This window comes from Scomber japonicus, chromosome 10 (genome assembly GCF_027409825.1).
Source record: "Scomber japonicus isolate fScoJap1 chromosome 10, fScoJap1.pri, whole genome shotgun sequence".
In the NCBI taxonomy this organism is placed as follows: domain Eukaryota; kingdom Metazoa; phylum Chordata; class Actinopteri; order Scombriformes; family Scombridae; genus Scomber; species Scomber japonicus.
In genome coordinates, this window is record NC_070587.1 from 2,302,275 (window position 1) to 2,322,770 (window position 20,496).

General features: G+C 41.8%; 1 protein-coding gene across 1 annotated transcript in view; it reads right to left on the reverse strand.

The window, feature by feature from the left end:
• Positions 1–270: 270 nt before the first annotated feature.
• The window catches only part of smg5 (SMG5 nonsense mediated mRNA decay factor), a 30,609-nt gene continuing 10,383 nt past the window's right edge, over positions 271–20,496 (reverse strand). The window contains exons 4-22 of the mRNA XM_053327379.1: positions 18,736–18,892; positions 16,525–16,614; positions 15,844–15,933; positions 13,484–13,562; positions 13,255–13,380; positions 12,129–12,197; positions 11,443–11,672; positions 10,937–11,074; positions 9,184–10,101; positions 8,893–9,062; positions 8,729–8,804; positions 8,191–8,366; positions 6,892–7,050; positions 6,672–6,731; positions 5,540–5,699; positions 3,614–3,704; positions 3,258–3,332; positions 3,003–3,141; positions 271–1,635 (exon numbers count right to left, since the gene is read on the reverse strand). Of these exons, the coding sequence (XP_053183354.1) occupies positions 1,552–1,635; positions 3,003–3,141; positions 3,258–3,332; positions 3,614–3,704; positions 5,540–5,699; positions 6,672–6,731; positions 6,892–7,050; positions 8,191–8,366; positions 8,729–8,804; positions 8,893–9,062; positions 9,184–10,101; positions 10,937–11,074; positions 11,443–11,672; positions 12,129–12,197; positions 13,255–13,380; positions 13,484–13,562; positions 15,844–15,933; positions 16,525–16,614; positions 18,736–18,892 (3,087 nt within the window). The 3' untranslated portion in view covers positions 271–1,551. The remainder of the gene's footprint in view (positions 1,636–3,002; positions 3,142–3,257; positions 3,333–3,613; positions 3,705–5,539; positions 5,700–6,671; positions 6,732–6,891; positions 7,051–8,190; positions 8,367–8,728; positions 8,805–8,892; positions 9,063–9,183; positions 10,102–10,936; positions 11,075–11,442; positions 11,673–12,128; positions 12,198–13,254; positions 13,381–13,483; positions 13,563–15,843; positions 15,934–16,524; positions 16,615–18,735; positions 18,893–20,496) is intronic.

Below are 20,496 nucleotides of genomic sequence, written 5' to 3' on the forward strand. Positions count from 1 at the left end.
TTAATTTCAGTACTAAGAGATTAAATGAAAGACGAAAGTGATGAGACGACAGAAGTCAGCATCTTTAAATGAGTTTCTTTTTATTGTTCAATGCATGACCACACACATATACTGGATTTCTTTTGCACTGTGCATGATGGGACAGTCACTATGGAGATGGTGATGTAGATGGGATACATTTTAGGAGTTTTAAAAGGGGTCCAAACAAAATCCACCCCACCCGCCCCCCAGGGAAAGTCAGCTCGCCCACCCTCTCTACTCTCTCCGAGTCTCCTCGCTGACTAGCTACAACGTGAAGCTAATCAGCCTCCTAAAGTCCCTCCTCCTCCTCCTCCTCTCCTCCTTCTAACATGACACCTTTGATAAATAAATTCTGATTATAGTTGTTTTTTTGTTTTTTTTTTCCTTTTTCAGAAACTGAAGGACTTGTTCAGTGGATCAACGCACGACAACAACCCTTTCCCTTAAACATTCTTGCATATTTCATTCAGCTTGAGCTTACAAAAAAAAAGCAAAATAAACAACATCATTTGGGTACAAAAATAAAATCCAAATTAAAACCTTTTAACAGAAGAGAGAAAAACACCTGTTGTGTGAATGTGTGTTTAGTTTTTTTGATTTTTTTTTTTTTTCCTTTTCTCTTCTCATACAGAGATATCACAATACATAAGTCACTGGTCACAAAAGAACACAGCAAAAAAATCATAAAATAAAATAAAATTAAAAAAAAAAAAAAAAAAAAAAAAGCCACATAGGAAAGAAACCAATCCCGGAGAAGTGTACATCTGTCTTCCTCAACCCTTTAACTAAGAGGGCTAAGAAGCTACGAGACCCTGGTTTGATTTTTCGGAAGGCTGGAAGAAGCTTTCGGGTGTCAGGTGGACAGAGTGTGTTTTTTTCTCTATCTCAAAAAAGTTGACGTCATACACCCTCGGACTTTACAAAACGCAGCCCTACCAGACTCGCACGTTTCTTGACCCTGTTTCTCAAATACAGACTGAAGGGAAAGGGGAGGAAGGGAAACGGGAAATCCAAACCACTGCTCTAAATATCTATTATGGATTCATCTGAGCGTGAATGTGTTTTATATGCGGTATGTGTGTGTGTGTGTGTGTGTGTGCGGTTTCTCTCTCGACATGTATGTACTCATTTTGCTAACATATACAGTGTATTCCTGGTTAGGGTGTGAACCAGTGGCACTTAAAAGTTGTGTCGCGTTCCCCCCCCCACCGTTTTTCCTCACCCCGACCACTATGGGTCACTCTTTATGTTTAGGATTGGGGAGGTGGGAGGTGGGAGATCTGCTGTTTCTTATAGCGCCGTTTTATCGCCCACTTTTTCCTCTTTTTTTATTCCTCCACTGTATTTTACTTTTTCAGCCCTCTAAAGCTTTAACTCTTTCTTTTGATCCATCTTTCTTTTGAGTTGTTTTTTTGCCTTTTGAAGACGCAGATACACACAGAGCAAAAGAGTGGGAGAGAGAGAGAGGGAGCGAGTGTTGTGATCGATCAGCTGTTTCAGCAGCACCAACAGCTGCCCCCCTTTGACCTCTCAGCCAATCTCCTTCCACTGCCGGTAGAACTCCACGATGTTCTTCAGCTCCATTCCCGCCGAGCCCACCACCTGGATTGCCGACTGGCGGGAGGAAGAAAACAACAACATTCAAATAAGTACAAAACATGAGATACAGAACAGATCTTGAATTTCAATTTGCACGGTTCAATGCAAATGAATGGAAATGTTTTTCCAAATGTTTTGAGACTCAGAGGTATTTACCCTTAAGACCAGTGGCATTTTAAATCATGTCATTTTGAATTATGATGTCATCATGTAACCATAAAGATTATGGATAAGCATGTCAGTTCAAATACAAGACAAAGTTGTAAACTCTCAAATTATAATTATTATTTTAAATTTCATGCTTCCATCTATTCTCTCTGAAAAAATCCATTCACACAATTTTGAATCGATATCGAATTTTTAAATAGAAAATCGATATTAATTGATGGATCGATTTTTTGGACACACCCCTAGTTGTCAAAAAGTCAAAAAGTAAATGTTTAATTTACTATAATTTACGACAAAGTAAATGAGCTGATCTTTGTAATTGAGAAGCTAGAACCAGCAAATGTTGATTGATGCATCGCTTGTTTGCTTAAGCTCTGGTGTCATGTTTTAATGTCAACACACACACACACACACACACACAAACACACACACACAAACACACACACACACGGAAAGTACATTAAAACAATATTGGGTTCAAATAAAAGAAACCACGACATAAGCCCGCCGAGGTATCCAACCCGGCCCACTTTCCTTCCTGTCTGTTTTCCTTCCTTCCATCTGTCCTTCCTTCCTTCCTCCCTTTCTTCCATCTGTCCTTCTTCCCTTTCTTTCTTTCTTTCTTTCTTCATTCCTTCCTTCCTTCCATCTTTCCTTCCTGCCTTCCTTCCTCCCTTCCATCTGTCCTTCCTTCCTTCCTTCCTCCCTCCCTTCCTTCCATCTGTCCTTCTTCCCTTTCTTTCTTTATCCTTCCTTCCATCTTTCCTTCCTGTCTTGTTTACCTTCCTTCCTCCCTTCCATCTGTCCTTCCTTCCTTCCTTTCTTTCTTTCTTTTTTCCTTCCTTCCTCCCTTTCTTTTTCCCTTCCTTCATTCCTTCCATCTTTCCTTCCTGTCTTGTTTTCCTTCCTTCCTCCCTTTCTTCCTTCCTTCCTTTCTTTCTTTTTTCCCCTCTTTCCTTCCATCTTTTTAATGATCCGGCCCACATGAGATCAAATTGGGCTATATGTGGCCCTTGAATGAAAATGAGTTTGGCACCCCTGCTCTACAGTAACAGAGCAGTGATGAACACGGTCCAGTGAGGACAGAACTGGAGTGAAAACACAACAGAGTCTGAAGTCTATTAGGTTTTGCTTGTCTTGGTGGGAAATGTCAACTTCTAGTGTATGATTGGGTCTGTAATGTACAAAAAAAGAAAAAACATAGTGTGACTGACCTTCATTGCTGCTGATCGAGTGCAAAGCTCTTCCACTTGATGACCAGTAAGAATGGTCACCATGCCAGCTGTATCTTCATCTCCGTTGCTCTGGGAGACGGTTAACTGACGACAGCTATCCACCATCCTGTATAAATGCCTAGAAATAAGGAAGAGGAGCAAAAGTAGGATCCATTTTAATCCAGTGAGTATGTTAGATAAGGACTGTGCACCACCATCAGATAGATAAAGGAAGTTAAGTGCATTAAGGCTTACCAGGCTTCTATGTCCTGCCTTTTCAGTTTATCTCTCTCAAAACTTCGACCCGACTCTTTCTGGCAGCGTATGTACCTACAAAATGATGTGATATGTTCAAAATAATGGAAGGAAACAAAAAATATATTACACCCCCGCCCTCTCCACAAAAAGAAAGTGCAGTAAGAGCTTCATCAGTAACACCACACACACACACACACACACACACACACACACACACACACACACACACACACACACACACACACACACACACACACACACACACACACACACACACACACACACACACACACACACACACACACACACACACACACACACACACACACACACACACACACACACACACACACCTGTTGCCTTTGCGAAATTCAGACTCCAGGAAGCGGATGCCGTCCCTCGCACCAGCATTTTCCTTCTTCAGTCTGTCAAGTCCATCAATCACTACAACACAGAAGCAGTCCAGATTAAAAAAAGAAGAGCAAACGCTTATTTCAGGAAATAGCCTGACTCAGATTAAGTTTGAATCTGAATCAGGATCTGTTAACTCAGGGGGGAAAAAAATCACTATTACTATTATATCATTTATTTGCCGAGGACAATGTATATTAATGGACAATTGGTGCAATGACGTCTTGTAAATATACCGGGTTTAGCTCAAGGCTAATTTCCACCCGTAGTCCTCACATTAAAAGACAGACAGACATACCATAAACACAAACAACTTAAAATATAAAAAAATATAAAAGAAGGCACAATGTTAGCAGCAATTATACAATAAGTTACAGTAAAGGATAGGAGACAGTAAAGGATAGGAGACAGTAAAGGGTAGGATACAGTAAAGGGTAGGAGACAGTAAAGGATAGGAGACAGTAAAGGATAGGAGACAGTAAAGGATAGGAGACAGTAAAGGATAGGATACAGTGAGAAATAAGGGCTACAGTAATACTGTATTAAAGTGCTAGTAAGTATGTTATTCATGGGATAGTAACCATTCTTTAAGATGTTTTTTAAATGCAGTAAAAGTGGAACTATCTCTGATCAGAGTTGGGAGACTATTCCAACATGCACTGCCCTTGACAGTTAATGACTTTTGGCCTATATGGCTACGTCTGAACTGCACCTCACAGCTGAAATCCAACTTATTTTAGTTTAAATATGAAGAATTATTGTCACTGTCATGAACTAGTGTGTATTGTTATTTTCTCTGGGTAGCAGCTTGATTCATTTCTGCGTGACAGTGCGATTTAAATATCATTCAAAGCAGTCCTGTCACACCACTAGTCACGCATTTAGGGCTGCAACTAATCAATCATCAGTTAATCTACTTTTTATTACATTATTTTTAAGTCTATAAAAAGTGCTTGTTATATCTGACCAGCTGCTCAAAAATGATATGAAACTGGCCCCATATTTAAGAAGCTGAAACCAACAAATATTTGACTTTTTTGCTTTGCTTGATGAAGTAATCTAAAACAATTGATTGATGTTCAGAAATGACTGCTGATGACTTGTTCTGTCAGTTGACTGCTTAATTAGCAGGCTGGCTACTTCCACAGCATACATACTTAAACATTTTTGTAATTTCATGCATTGAAATCAAAAGCAAGACACGAAAAGGCAAAACTTTGTAAGTCAGACAATATTTTTAACATGCAATCATGTGTGGACACCAAATTGTTCAAGAGTAAAGTTAAATCATGAGTCTGATCCAACACTGGGATCTTGCATGATAGCATCTATGTGTATTTACCCTTAAGACCAGTGGCATTTTAAATCATGTCATTTTGAATTATGATGTCATCATGTAACCATAGTGATGATGGATAAGCATGTCAGTTCAAATACAAGACAAAGTTGTAAACTCTCAAATTATAATTATTATTTTAAATTTCATGTTTCCATCTATTCTCTCTGAAAAAATCCATTCACACAATTTTGAATCGATATCGAATTTTGAAATAGAAAATCGATATTAATTGATGGATTGATTTTTTGGACACACCCCTAGTGTATATATTATTTAGATAATGTTGATGTTAGGAACACTATATTGCCTGATAGGTAACTTTATGATTATGTGAAATCACTGAACCAAAGTTTTATTCTTAAAAAAAAAGAAAAGAAATAGCCTATAATATATTTTACACAATTGTCCGTCTCTACTGTTAAGATAGTGTAAAATCATCCCCCTCATTACTCCTGTTCTCCTGTTCCCTGAACCCAACAGTCATCATCCTTCTGCTCAGGACAGATAGACGAAGAGGCCGAGCACTGACCTGTTCGTGGGATGATGATTATGAAGCATCCGCTGCCGGCCAGCTGCCGGATGAGGTTGAGATGCTGGCAGAGAGCAGCTGTGTCTGGCACCAGGTAGGGAGACATGGACGACTGGGCCTTAGGCTGCTGAAGGCTGCCCTCTAGCTGCGATACCTCCAGCTGCAAGGAAGAGACCCAACAGCTGATGATGTGCAGTTAATGTAGGATGAAGTATGCACTGTACTGTGTATCGTTTTATGGTCAGAGGGATATATTACAGCAGGGGCGTCAAACATACGGCCAGTGGGCCAGAACAGGCCCTACAAGGGGTCCGATCCGGCCCACTGGATAATTTCGTAAAGTATAAAAAATTGCAGAAAAGTAATTCCACTTTTTCTGCTGCTTCAAAGGCTTTGTTTTTTCCAATCCTGAACAGAATACAATTTTACATAATATATATTGGGGTTATATTTAAAACTTTCATATACAACAACCCTGTTGTCCTCGAGTCAAGGAAGGAAGGAAGGAAGGGAGGAAAGGAGGCAGGAAGAATGGAAAGAAGGAAGGGAGGAAGAAGGAAGGAAAGGAGGAAGGAAGAATGGAAGGGAGGAAGAAGGAAGTATGGATGAAAGGGATGAAGATGGAAGGAAAGGAGGGAGGTAGGAGGGAGGAAGGAAGGAAAGAAGGACAGAGGAAAGGAAGGAAGGGACAGAGGAAAGGAAGGCAGGGAGGAAGGAAGGAATGAAGGAACGCAGGGAGGGAGGGAGGGAGAAAGGAAGGATAGGAGGTTAGGGTTAGGGTTAGGAGGGAGATAGGAGGACAGAAGGAAGGGACAAAGGAAAGGAAGGAAGGCAGGAAGGAAGGAAGGAATGAAGAAAGGGAGAAAGGAAGAAAGGAAGGAAGGAAGGGAGAAAGGAAGAAAGGAAGGAAGGGAGAAAGGAAGGGAGAAAGGAAGGAAGGAAGAAAGGAAGGAAGGGAGAAAGGAAGAAATGAAGGAAGGGAGAAAGGAAGAAAGGAAGGAAGGAAGGGAGAAAGGAAGAAAGGAAGGAAGGAAGAAACAGACAGGGTGAATTTGACCCGGGAGGACGACACAAGGGTTAAGCTGTATCACTGCTTTAAATCAGTCAGAGGACAGAGTGGTAATGTTCAAACCTGTAATCGAAGCTGGGCCATATCCCTCATTAAACGATTTCGACGAGCCTCCTCTTCAGCCTGGACAAGAAAATAAAAATAAAAAGGGAATGTAGGTGAGAAGTATTTTAATTCCAGGTCATTCATTATAAATTCGTCCCATTTATTTAGGTCGTCAGTTACAAAACACCACAGAGAGAAATAACGGTTTTCCGGTCCCTCTGTCTCAGATGTCACTCACCATTCGGAACTGGGCCTTGGCCTGTTGCACCAGATTATCCTGCTCAGATTGGCTGATGCTGGTGAAGATGCCCGCCTCCGGGTTGAAGTGCAACACGTTGCCCTGGAGATTGGTTAAGAAGTGCCCAAAACTGCGAATACAACACACTCGCACCACACACTGAAAGAAAGAGAGAGAGAGAGAAGACTTTTATATAATTATGCTGTTTCATATTGTGGAGGATAAATCAACGACTCAACTATTATCGACTTTTTTTTTTCTTTTACACAAACTGACATAGTGACATGTTGGTTAGTGGATGTTATAATGATGCAGATGGTGTTTCTTGTTTTGTCTGATTCAAAGTCAAATATTCACTTCACTAACACATATAAAGAAAAGCAGTGTAAATGATTAATGAATATTAAAAATAGCTGCCAGTTCATTTTCTGTTCAACATCTAATGACAAATAATTCAAAATCACGTCTGAGTTATTTCATAAATGTCATCAAATGTTGTAAATGTTTTGAAACACTGGCAAACATTTTGATTCTGTGTAAAAGTCTCCTCAAATTTCAGTACTTGAGATGCTGGACACAGAATAATTTTGTCTAAGACCATTGGTGCAAAGATGGCGTCTATCACATTGTGTTGTATTAGTTTGGAAAAAGCTGGCTCATTAAAAAAAGTCAACCAACTGGTAAAAGTCATGTGTCATGTTTCTACAATAACGGACTGATAAATCTCATGGTGGAACTAATTCACTGTTTTGTGTATTGCAGTGGTCTTAATACACACTGGACATGTGTTAACCCTCCTGTTGTGTTCGAGTAAAGGAAAGAAGGCAGGGAGGGAGGAAGTAAGGAAGGAGAGAGAAAGGAAGGAACAACAGAAGAAAGAAAGGGGGATGGAGGACGGAAGGAAGGAAGGCAGGAAAGGAAATAAGGAAGGATGGAGGAAAGAAGTAAGGAAGGAAGGAAGGTAGGAGGGAGGGAGGGAGGAAAGAAGGTAGGAGGGAGGGAGGAAGGAAGGAAAGAAGGACAGAGGAAAGAAGGAAGGATGGAGGAAAGAAGTAAGGAAGGAAGGTAGGGGGGAGGAAGGACAGAAGGAAGGAAGAAAGGGAAGAAAGAGATAGGAAGGAAAGAAAGAGAGAAGGAGAGAGGAAGCACAGATGGAAGGAAGAAAGGAAGGAAGGAAGGAAGGAACAGTCAAAACAGACGGGTCAATTTGACCCGGGAGGACGACAGGAAGGTTAAAGCTGAATTGTGTGGTGTGTGTGTGTGTGTGTGTGTGTGTGTGTGTGTGTGTATCCTATGTACCTCTTGCAGCGCACTGAGGGACGGGTTGCGGCGAGTGAAGTCAAGGCGGCGGTGAGCTACGTTGAGAGCAGGCAGGTGCCGCAGAGCCAAGTCCTCAGGCAGCAGCAGACTCTGGACCAAACCGGGCTGCTCACATTCATTCAACATCTCAGTCACCTCTGAGTTCAGACCGAGCTCTGCAACACACAAACATGTATGCATAAATAAACCGCTGACTCAGAGTCATTAAGTGTGTAAAAACACATTTAACTGCATGGAAAAAAACAGAGCACTCTTTTAAACAAATGCATCTCATTTAATTGTAATACAGCAGCGGTATTAAAACAAATCATTGAAATAGGTCAAATGATAATGTAGGAAACTGCTATGGGTTTTTTTTTTTTTTTTTTTTTTTTCCCACATAATGCTGTTTAGCGCATGCCCTTTTCAGGTATCTCGGGGTCTATGAAATTATTATTAGTGGTGTCATGTAGCCATGAGCCGTACAGGCCAGAGATGAGTAGAAATCTCTATACAGTGCATTCAATACATAACTCACCAGCTTCCAGCATCTTGCTGCCATCTGGTAGCAGGTTGAGCAGCACAGACAGTCGGTTCCACAGGCTTTGAGAACTCTGGATTGAACAGAGAATAATAATTTATTAAATATACTCCTATGAGGTCAATGTTTTATTCACAAAGCACGAGATGGTGTCACTTTACCTGCGCACACATGAGGATAATGTCAGTGTTTGTCCTCAGCCAGTCCACGAAGACCTTCACCACCTGGATCAACCCTTGATTGGTCAGGATCTCGAGCTTCTCTAAGAGCGTTTTCTCACTGTGGACTGATTGAGTACTGTGTTGGCTGCCTTCTGAATCAGAGTCCAAGTCTAGAGTGGGAGGAGACACAGCAATCAAGACAAAAAGAGTTGCAGGTCAACAAGAAATCCTAAATAAGTACTAAAAAGGCTCAGACAAAAACAGAAAACTGTGAGGCAAACAGCACGTTACCATTTTCACTGGTTCCGTTGGCAGTGCCAGGGTTGATGTCGCAGGGGGAATCCCCAGGAGGAGGGGGTGTCTCTTGGGAAGGGGGAGCAGAAGTGTCAGTAGGGGTGGGAATACCCGAGGAAGATGAGGCTTGAGGCCTCAGCAGCATGTTGCTGAAGGTTGGCGCCAGGCGGAAGCAGCGCTTGGCCTGGAAGAGTTGTGAGGACATGGCCTGAAGGTTACTGCTGATGCTGGGGTCGCTGGGCGTGAGGGGCCCGTTGGTGGTCGGAGGGGTATCGCCGTCCCTGTACCCTCCTTCTTCCTTAGGTTGATCTTCATCCTCCTCTTCGTCCTGGTGTTCCCGAGCCTGACCCTCCAAGTTGTCTGAGTTTTCCGTGTCTTCTATGTCTTCCAGGTCTGATCGAGACTCCTGGCTGTTCATGTCTGAATCAGTCTCTACATCAAACGCCGTTCCTCCTTCCTCCTCCTCCTCCTCTGAGCCACTCCCCCAGCTGCCCTCTTCCCCCAGGTGGTCTCTCTTCGTCTCTTTGCGGAGAGAGGAAGGATTGGGCAGGGCTCCGGTCGAGGCGCCACCCGTTGAATCAACATGGCCCCTCCTGTGGTCGTCGTCATCTTCGTCATCTTCGCTCTCGAAGCCTTCGCTCAGGTCGCTTTCATCCTCTCCTCGACCGTCCTTGCGGGCACAGCGGCGTCTGCGCAGTCTGGAGAGGCGGGTGTACTTCTTCTTCTGCCTCTGTTTATCCATATCCAGCTTGCACTGTTCTTCCACGCTGACCTGCTTTTTGGCGCCAACCCTCTCACAGCCGTCTTCATCCTTCTCCTCCTCCTCCTCTTCTTGCTCCAGGGAGCCATTCTGAAGAGGCTTCTCATCGGCGCAGTCTGCAGGTGGAGCTGACATATCCCTCATCTCCAGGTCATCTACATGAGAGAGAGAAAATGATTCACTGCCTTTTGTATTGTCAAGATGTTTCCCTGACATCTTTTACTCACACATCAACTACATGTTTGCTAGAAAGTGTAAATAAATTAAATTTCTCTTGACAGCAAGCCAAGTTAAGGTCTAAGTGTAAAAAAACCTTTGCATCAGGTAGAAACTTCACACACAGCTGTACTTTTCAAGAAGACTTTAAAAGCTTAAAGGTGTTGCTGATGAGGAAAAATGGAGACTGACACATTGATCTCTGTAGCAAATTGGTTATTATAGTTTTAAAATTTTAACAAGTGATTAGGTAGTTTTAGTTCAGTCTTAGCTTAGAAGCTGAAAAGAGTTTGTGGAGGTCTTGATGTGGTGCAGCTGTCTGTGAGCTTGCATTAGCTGTCTCCTGCTCCCTCAACTCCTGGAACTGTTGGTGTGCTTCTCTGTGAGAGCTTCGAAGGACTTTCAAATTACTCTAACTATGTAATAACTATTGTGGGGTCGTAGTCAAAATATTCCCATATTGGGTTGTGATGTTTTCTGCCTGGAACAACTTCTTCTTTCTAGAAAATCATAAAATGCACGTCAAGCTTCTTCTTGTGCATTATGTGGCAGCTGGTGTCGGCTATGCTGCCACCTACTGGAACCAGTCTGTTATGTCAAGCTGAACAGGACACAGTAAAAAGGAGTTAGTTTTAATTTTAGTTTTAGTTAACTATAATAACCCTGGTAGCAAACACTGGCTAAGCAGATATCTTGTACTATGCTGACTTTTGAGGAATCTTTGAGACATGAAATACCTTAAATAACATGAAACAGACGGGAATTTCCTCTCACCTGTGGCGTCAGTGTTTAGTGGAGGCACCTGGCTCTCCGCTTCCTCCAATTCAGCCTGCAGCCGGATGTTCACGTGGTTCACCAGATGGGAGAACAGGGCCAGAGTAAAAGCTATGGATGCGCTGTACTGCTTGGATCCTAAAGCCAAAACGTACAAATATGATTTAGCACAAGAACTGTTAGTTTAAAATGTATACTTTGTCCCAGTGTGGACATAAAAATAACTAGTTTAATTATCGGATTTATAGTTTTAAATTCCAATTTGTGTCCAACTTGGGAGTCAATCCATCACAGATTCTGTCATGATGGTGGGAAACATGGACAACTTCATTCAGCTAGTTTACTGCAAAGCCTTTTCCTCTTCTTCTATTCAGATTTTCATCTAATCCAGAATCACATACAGATCCCTACGCCAACACATTCATTAATCATTCACAACATCATAAAGATATAAATTAAAATAAATATAAAAATAAATGTGACAAAAACATCACACAAACACCAACCTCCCCTCTTCAGGCTGTGCACCACCATCAGACATGTGACCACCATCTTGAAGACCAGAGTGTCAGGCAGCACGGGGCAGGAGCTGTCAGCGTGCTGCTGCTGCTCCTCTTCCTCCTCACTGGGGGAGTGGTGAGCGCCACCGTGTGTTGGCGGCGGCAGATAAAACAGCACCAGGTTAAAATCCTCCAGCACCGACTGGCAAAGTGACGTCAACTCCGTCTCCATCAGACTGCATACGTACAGAGAGAGGAGACAAAATACATACAATTTAATAATAAATAATAAAGAAACAATGCTGTAGTCTCAAATAAGTGTTTATTCTTCCTGAATTTCCCCTTTTACTTCATTAACTGGATGCACATTTTATGACTGATTATAACAGTATAACTGGCTTCCTGTAATCCCATTGTTATGTCCCCTGGATTTTTAATCAACACTTTACAAAACAGAATATTGGACTTGACAAATAAAGTTGATGATAACTGAAATATACATAGAAGGTTGTTCATGCAGTCTTAAAAACTAATAAAATCTTTGACGATTAAATGTTTATTTTCACCATTGTTCTAAATAAGTGGAGGTGATGAGTTACACCACACACACACACACACACACACACACACACACACACACACACACACACACACACACACACACACACACACACACACACACACACACACACCTGTTCTTGGGCTGCAACAAGCTCTGGAGGTACATGAAGCTCACCAGGAGACGCTTAATGTCTTTTGATCTGCAGGGGAGAAAAAAAGGTGTAAATTATAGATCACAGAGATTATGATTATGTACCTAAATTAGCTTTTTTTTCTTAAACAAAATAGATACATTTGTTTTATTGCAGTTGTTAAGCAAGATTTGACATTTTAGAAAATACTTTATTTGCTCTCTTGCTGAAAAGACTGACATCACTCTCACACCTGTATGCTAAATATGACATTGGAGCCAGCAGACAGTTAGCTTAGCGAGACTGGAAGCAGGAGTGAGCAGCTAGCCTGACACACTGTTCAAGAGTAGAAATATTTGAACACACCACAGCTAGAAACAAACACAGCACTGTTCTCTGTCCAGGTGGCAAAGCATTTCTTAATCTTATTTGCTCCGTGCCCAGTTGTATTTTAAATAGTAATGATGGTTAATAAACTGTGCAAAAGAGGCATTAAATACTCAACAGGGCGTAGCTGAACAGACAAACTTATTCAAGTGTCTTTTAAATGTTTTGAAAACCATCATGGACCCGGACAATACCCTGCATCTATTAAAATGTTTATTTGCATATTTATCTTTTTCCTACTGAATCCTTTTACTTTTGTTGCTTCAGCAATCTCATTTCCCCACAGGGATAATCAATTATCTAATCCTATCTGCAGAGAGATGCCGTTTATCCCACCGCTGGCAAAACTCTACCTTTGTGATACAAATGGAGAGCATGCAAGTTGATAATTACATGAAGCCCCAGCTGTCAATTGGGACTAGATTAACATCACTCTTGGATGTCAGCAGAGTGAAGTCAAAAATACTGATTGTAGTTTACCAGAGTGGCTAGAAAAAAAACACTGGTAACACTGTGCAACTGCTGTCCACAGAGGGTTAATGATCTAAGAGTGAATCAAATTAAAGTCACAACAGAAAGACTCTGTCTGTATTGGTCTACTGCGGACAGAAATAAAGGTGAGCACTTATGCACATTTATAGCAAATCTATAAATAATTTTTAAAAAGTCCAGAGGAAAAAATGCTAAATGTAACTCTAAGAATAAACAGCTTTTCACAGATTGTCTTTGGACTCCTCACCTTTGTCGAGATGGAGACAGCTTCTTCATTTCCTGCTTCTTCACTTGGTGGTACATCTTGGCGGCTTTGTCAAACAGGCGCTTCAGGTTGCCGTAGGCGCCCTCAAATGGAGTCTCTGACTGGATGCTGGTGCAGATCAGATTAAATATTATGTTAAGACATGCTAAATTATTGCATCCTGTTCAATTTCTAACAAGACACTTAATGACCCATGAGAAGTATTACTCACCAGCGCAGGTAGTAGTAGGTTGCTTCAACGTTGTAGAACTTGCTTCCCGCCAGTGTGCCCAGTTGGTTAAAAGGCATTCCTGTCAACAGGCAGGTGAAAAATGGAGTGAACAGTTCATTTTTGGATTTAACTCATTTGGAATCATAACGTAATGTACGACTGCACGACTCAAAACATGCTGATGATGCCCGAGAAGATACGGAGAACTATGATAACTTCAGCAGAACTTTACTAATGTTTCCTTCTTAAATATCTCACGTCTCTTGAACAGTAGGGAGCAATAATCCAGCAGGAGTTAAGCTGCTCATCTGCATGTATGACCTTTGTGCAGGCTCATTATGAGAAACTATATCCCAAAAAGCATGAAGGATCGTGAGGCCTTGCAGTCTGTATTCATACTGAAAATCTGCATGTATGACCTTTGTGCAGGCTTATTATGAGAAAGTATTAAGACAGAGAAGCGGTGCCTAGAGGTTTGCAGTATATGGGTCAGTTTTTTGGCATTTACACACTAAGAGACATTTATAACTAACAGGAAAAACCTGGAAAAATATCTAATATCTTAATAACTTTGTGTGTTTTTTCAGGATAAGAGGTTCAAATGAAGTTTTCTCTAATAAATCAGTAAATCCACTAAAGCCGGCATGTCCAAACTATTCCAAAAAGGGCCGTGTGTCAATCAACCAATCACTGAGATCAGTTGATTAACCCTCCTGTTGTCCTCGAGTCAAGGAAGGAAGGAAGCAAGGGAAAGGAGGGAGGGCGGAAGGAAAGGAGGAAAGGAAAGGAAGGAAAGCAGGACAGGAAAGGAAAGGAAAGGAGGAAAGGACAGGAAGGAAAGGAGGGAGGGAGGAAGAAGGAAGGAAAGGAGGGAGGAAGGAGAGAAGGGAGGGAGGAAGGAAGGGAGGAAGAAGGAAGGAAAGGAGGGAGGAAGGAGAGAAGGAAGGAACGAAGGGAAGAAGAAGGAAGGGAGGAAGGAGGGAGGGAGGATAGAAGGAAGGGAGGAAAGGAGGGAGGAAGGAGAGAAGGAAGGGAAGAAGAAGGAAGGAGGGAGGGAGGATAGAAGGAAGGAAAGGAGGAAAGAAAAAACAGTCAAAACGGACGGGGTCAGTTTGACCCGGGAGGACGACAGGAAGGTTAAATGAGTCATGCTCCTGCTCTTGCCTGGTTGGAGTGAAAACCAGCAGCCACATTATGGCCCTTTATGGAATAGTTTGGAAACCGCTGCACTAAAGAAACAAATAAACATAAATATCTACTTGTAATTACTGTCACCACCTCAAAATCTCACAAACTAACACGTTATAGCTTGTTTGTTTAATCTGCACAAAATTCAAAGTGTAAAAATGACATTTGACCTTCAGTTACAAGTTACTGCTCCTGGTCATGAAACAGTCAGGCACATAACCTCTCGTAAAATGGTAAATTGTTTGAATGGATTAAATAAACCCGACATAAAATGTAAATTACTATTCTTTGGAAGTGGATTTTGTTACTTTTGGACAGAGCCAGACCAGCTATTTTGCCCTGATTTCAGTCTTTATGCTACGTTTATTAGCAGTCTAAACATCACTTTTTCATAATAAAATAAAAAAACAGGATCAATATGTGATAGCTTTATCTTATATGTAGGGCTGTCAGCGTTAACGCATTAATCGCGATTAGATTAATGCAATCCATAACGCGTTAATTTTTTTAAATCGCATTTTAATGTTGCAAGCCTTTTTGCCCCTTCTACTCCCCCGCAGACGGCTCCTCTAGCTGTAGCGCTATGCTTTGAAGTGGCCTCCTGCAGTAAACCTACCGCGCTGATGGAAAGTAAGAGAGCTACTGGACTTTTGAACGGCTTGTTTAACTTTAAAACACTTCCAGACGCTTCAGTTGACAAGTCAAAAGTAAAATGCAAACTGTGTCAAACGGAGTTTAACTACCACCGGAGTACGTGGAGTTTGAGTTAGCACCTCCACGCTAAACACCCAGGTGCAGCCAAGCCAGCCTCAGCTCCACCAAAGGACCATTTTGGAGTGTGGGAGTCGCAGCAGAGCCGTGATTGATTCCCAGTTAAGACACTCTGGTAAGAAATGCTTTACATGATGGGCTTAAAACTGCCTTGAAATGTAAAATAACAGGATTTTAAACATGCAATTCAAAACCTGATTAATCATGATTAACTATGGAAATTCTGCGATTAATCTCGATTAAAAAAATTAATCGTTTGACAGCCCTACTTATAAGTTTTTTAACAAACAGTTTTCCCCACTAATCTCCCATGCCAGAAAAACACAAACTTTACCATTTTCTCCGTGACCACAGGAGAAGCAGAGTGACATCTTAAGTAGCTTTGTATGACAGTCACTCACCTACGTGTGGCATGACAGAAAGGGCCTGATGGTAAAACCTCTCTGCCAGCTGCTCAGCCTCCACTCCCGCAAGTTCATTCTGATAACGGGCTGCACAGGAAAAAACAAACAACTTTAAAAATAAATGTTAAGCAACAGAGAAAAAAAATACTTCCTTTGCTTATCAATCAATTGACTCTCAGAGGCTCAATTATTTATGAAATGTTCTGGGACACAAACGCCTCGGGCTAAAGTAATGAAATTTTCACTTATTCATTCAAATTCCTGTTTATCTGTTGAAAAAGCAAAACCTAAAAAAATGGCACAGAAATCATTTAATTTGCTTGAAATGTTAAGTTATATCAATCAAAATACCAACATCTCTAACACACACACACACACACACACACACACACACACACACACACACACACACACACACACACACACACACACACACACACACACACACACACACACACACACACACACACACACACACACACACACACACACACACACACACACACACACACACACACACACACACACGTCCAAACCAACCATACAGAATCCAGCCAATTAAAATCTATTGCTAAGGCCAAAATTTCCCACGCTGAATGACACACACATGCTGTCTCACACCTCTACAAGCTGGGCAGAAAGATGAATTCATTGCATATTTTATTATCCTGTTATTACCTAGATCTCCCAGGTAGACCAGACAGCGATGACAGGCCATCTGTGCCCACTCCATCTCCTTGGGGGTGGCTGACACTGGTTTCTTTCGGCCTGTTGGGAACATTACACAATCTTTTTTAATTTTTTTTTTTTTTTTTTTTTTTTTTAATTCAAGCATTTGGCAGATTTACTCCTCCAAAAAATGACTTGGAGTTATAAAACGAAAGAAGAAGCTTAAATTCCAGCAAAGCAACAGAGTGTCCAAATGTGAGACAGCACCCAGATCATGTGAAAAGGTCTTAAAGTGCAAAAGTGCTTCTGATTTAGTTGGCCAAGAAAAAACTGTGTACTTCTTAGATTTCTTGAGATGATGAATTCATGCAGTAAGACAGGATTATGCAGGATATCGTTATATGTATCTAGGTATTAAGCAGTGTTTACGCCTCTGATACGATCTAATGTGCAAATAAAAAGACTGTACTGGGTCGTATTGGACCACACAGTGAAAGACAAACTCTGGAGGTACTCTGAGGGGTGAATGCCATATAGTACCACAACCAGCAACAGTGTGACCCTGCACCTGCTTGTTTGTCTCTGCGGACAATAGACAGACTTGGCACCTCTCCACCTATTTGTCTGCTTTACATAGTGCAGGGAAACACTGACATCTGATACAGACTGAACTCACACACGCTGTTCTGTATATGCAAAGGTGTGATCACTATGGTCCTCATTTGGAGAGTGGGAGAGGTTTTCTAGGGTTGGGTAGTGCTTACCGTTTGCCGAAAATGCACTAAAATCCTGTCTGTAGCTCTTCAAACATCATCATCATCACCACTGTGGCCGTTTCTGCTCGTACGCTGAACACATACCATCGAATATCTCTCGATCTTGTTGTTGTGTTGAAGAATAGCACTGCTAACAACGCCATAAACACATTTTATTCCCTATAAATTCGTCAGTGGAAAGCTTTTATTATGAAGCAGTGGGAGCAGGAAATGTTTAAATCAGCAGTAACTTTATATGACTCGGATACGGTTGAACATATCTGAGTTCAGCACGTCAGTTAACTGGGTGGGATTTAAAAAAAGGAGAAGTCTTATCAATATTTATTTGAATTCACAACACAACCTGCTCTCAGGGTACTGAAACTGGGCATCAATTGATCTAACATGAATTTGAACTTGGTACAACTGACGTAATTTGGTCGATACCTTTAAAGTTCAGTACCCAACCTAAAGCATTTTAGTACCTGCTGTAAATGAGGTTAAACCCTCCTTCTTGGAGTGACTTAGTGAAATTGTATCAAAGTGTCTAAACTCTTATAATAATAATAATAATAATAATTTTCAATTTTCAAAACCTCTTAACCCTCCTGTTGTGTTCAAGTCAAGGAAGGGAGGAAGAAGGAAGGAAAGGAGGGAGGAAGGAGGGAAGGAAGGGAGTAAAGGAAGGAAGGGAGTAAAGGAAAGAAGGCAGGGAGGAAGGAAGGAAGGAGAGAGAGAGAGGAAGGAACGACAGAAGGAAGAAAGGGGGATGGAGGAAGGAAGGAAGGAAGGAAGGAAGGGAGGAAAGGAAATAAGGAAGGAAGGAAGGACGAAGGAAAGAAGTAAGGAAGGAAGGAAGGTAGGGGGAGGAAGGACAGAAGGAAGGAAGAAAGGGGGATGGAGGAAGGAAGGAAGGAAGGGGGATGGAGGAAGGAAGGAAGGAAGGGGGGAAAGGAAATAAGGAAGGGAGGAAGGAAGGACAGAGGAAGAAAGGGGGATGGAGGAAGGAAGGAAGGAAGGAAGGGAGGAAAGGAAATAAGGAAGGAAGGAAGGACGAAGGAAAGAAGTAAGTAAGGAAAGAAGGTAGGCGGGAGGGAGGAAAGAAGGAAAGAAGAAAGGGGGATGGAGGAAGGAAAGAAGGAAGGGAGGAAAGAGAGAAGAAGGAAAGAAAGAGAGAAGGAGAGAGGAAGGACAGATGGATGGAAGGAAGGAAGGAAGGAAGGAAGGAAGGAAGAGTCAAAACAGACGGGTCAATTTGACCCGGGAGGACGACAGGAAGGTTAAATGCCTGTAAAATATTTAAACACCTTATTCCAAAACCATTTCAGTGTCAGACATTCAACAAGCAGCAGACAGCCTGTTTTATATGTGTGAACGTTACGCATCCTTGTCACAAACATTGCGAGGGTGCTGGTGTGTGTTTTAAAATGTTCTGCGTCTGTCTGTGAATGTGTGTTTTTCTGACCGATCAGCGGGTCTGTGACGTGGGTCCAGTCGATGCAGTCCTGCAGCTCCAGCTGGTAGTGTGACTGGATGTAGAGCAGCAGATGCTGGTAGAAACCCACGCCGGCGATCAGGTGCGTTCGGTAGGCGCACTCCAAAGCGCTGCGGCTGTGAATGTGCTACAGTGAAGGAAAGAGAGAGGGATCAAGACATTAGAGATATAACCTGTATAATAATAATAATGATAAACATGATGCATCTAGCACTAGGCATACTTCTTGTAATAATAATAATAATAATAATAATAATAATAATAATAATAATAATAATAATAATAATAACTTTAACAAAACAAAAACACACACATTTAGCAAAAGCCTGCAGTAACAAGTGCCTTTTCAACAATGATTTAAAAGAGTCCAGAGTTGGTGCTTGGTGAATGTTAGGAGGGAGCGAGTTCCACAGTGTAGGAGCTACCACACTGAAGGCCCTGCTCCTGAAGGTTTGCCTTCTGGTGCGGGGGAGGAGAAGAAGTTTAACCTTCGTGTCGTCCTCCCGGGTCAAATTGACCCCGTCTGTTTTGACTGTTCCTTCTTCCCTCCTTCCCTTCCTCCCTTCCTTCTTTCCTCCCTCCCTCCTTCCTCCCTTTCCTTCCTTCTTCCTCCCTTCCTTCTTTCCTCCCTCCCTCCTTCTCTCTTTCCTCTGTCCTTCTTTCCTACCTTCCTCCCTTCCCCCTTTCCTTTCTACCTCCCTTCCTCCCTCTTTTCCTTCCTTATTCCTCCCTCCCTCCTTTCCTTCCTCCTTCCTTCCTTCCTTCCTCCCTCCTTTCCTTTCCTCCCTTCCTCCCTTCCTTCCTTGACACGAGGACAACAGGAGGATTAAAAGTGATGGGGAACTGAATTGGAAGCCAGTGCAGCTGTTTGAGTGTGGGGGTCGAGGGTGGGGGGGGGGGGTGTGGGGGGGTGATGTGCTGCCAGGGTTTTGTTCGAGTGAGAACCCTGGCAGCTGAGTTTTGGACGTGTTGGAGCCTGTCCAGCGTTTTATTGGGGACCCCATACAAGATGGCATTATAATAGTCCAGACGTGAGGTGATGAATGCATGTATGAGAGTCTCGGCAACTGAGTCAGAGAGTGAAGGACGGAGTCTGGAAATGTTCCTTAGGTGGGAGAAGGCGGATTTGGTGAATGTGTAGTCTTGTAGTCTATAAATGCACAACAGCATTAAAACACTACAATATACTCAACATGGATAAAACTGACAGAACCACTAGAAAAACTTAAAAGATTAAAATTGGCACACTTGTAAATTCAGGGTATCTGCACATTTTTAAAGCAAATTGAATGACTTGGAACATTTTTTTAAAACCTCTTTAAGTAAAAAATAATACCATTGCTGAGACATATAATAATGCAAAAGCAGGATTTTACTGTTGGGGGTGAATTTATAGGCTATAGGACTGAAACTAATCATTACTTTCATTATCGTTCCAACTGATGATTATTTTTTACTTGGTTTATGTAAAATAAATCACACAATAATATAATAATGATCAATAACTGAACAAATATAATTAAGCTCAGATCAGATTTAATGCCTTAACTCCTGCAATTCCAGACATTTTAATACATTTTTTTAGACCTTGAATATCAAAAAACTAAATTCAAGACATTAAGACTTTAGAAGACTAAGAAGTTTTTAAGATCACACACATGATTAAGACTACAAAATAAGCAACATGTTTAACCCTCCTGTCGTCCTCCCGGGTCAAATTGACCCTGTCTG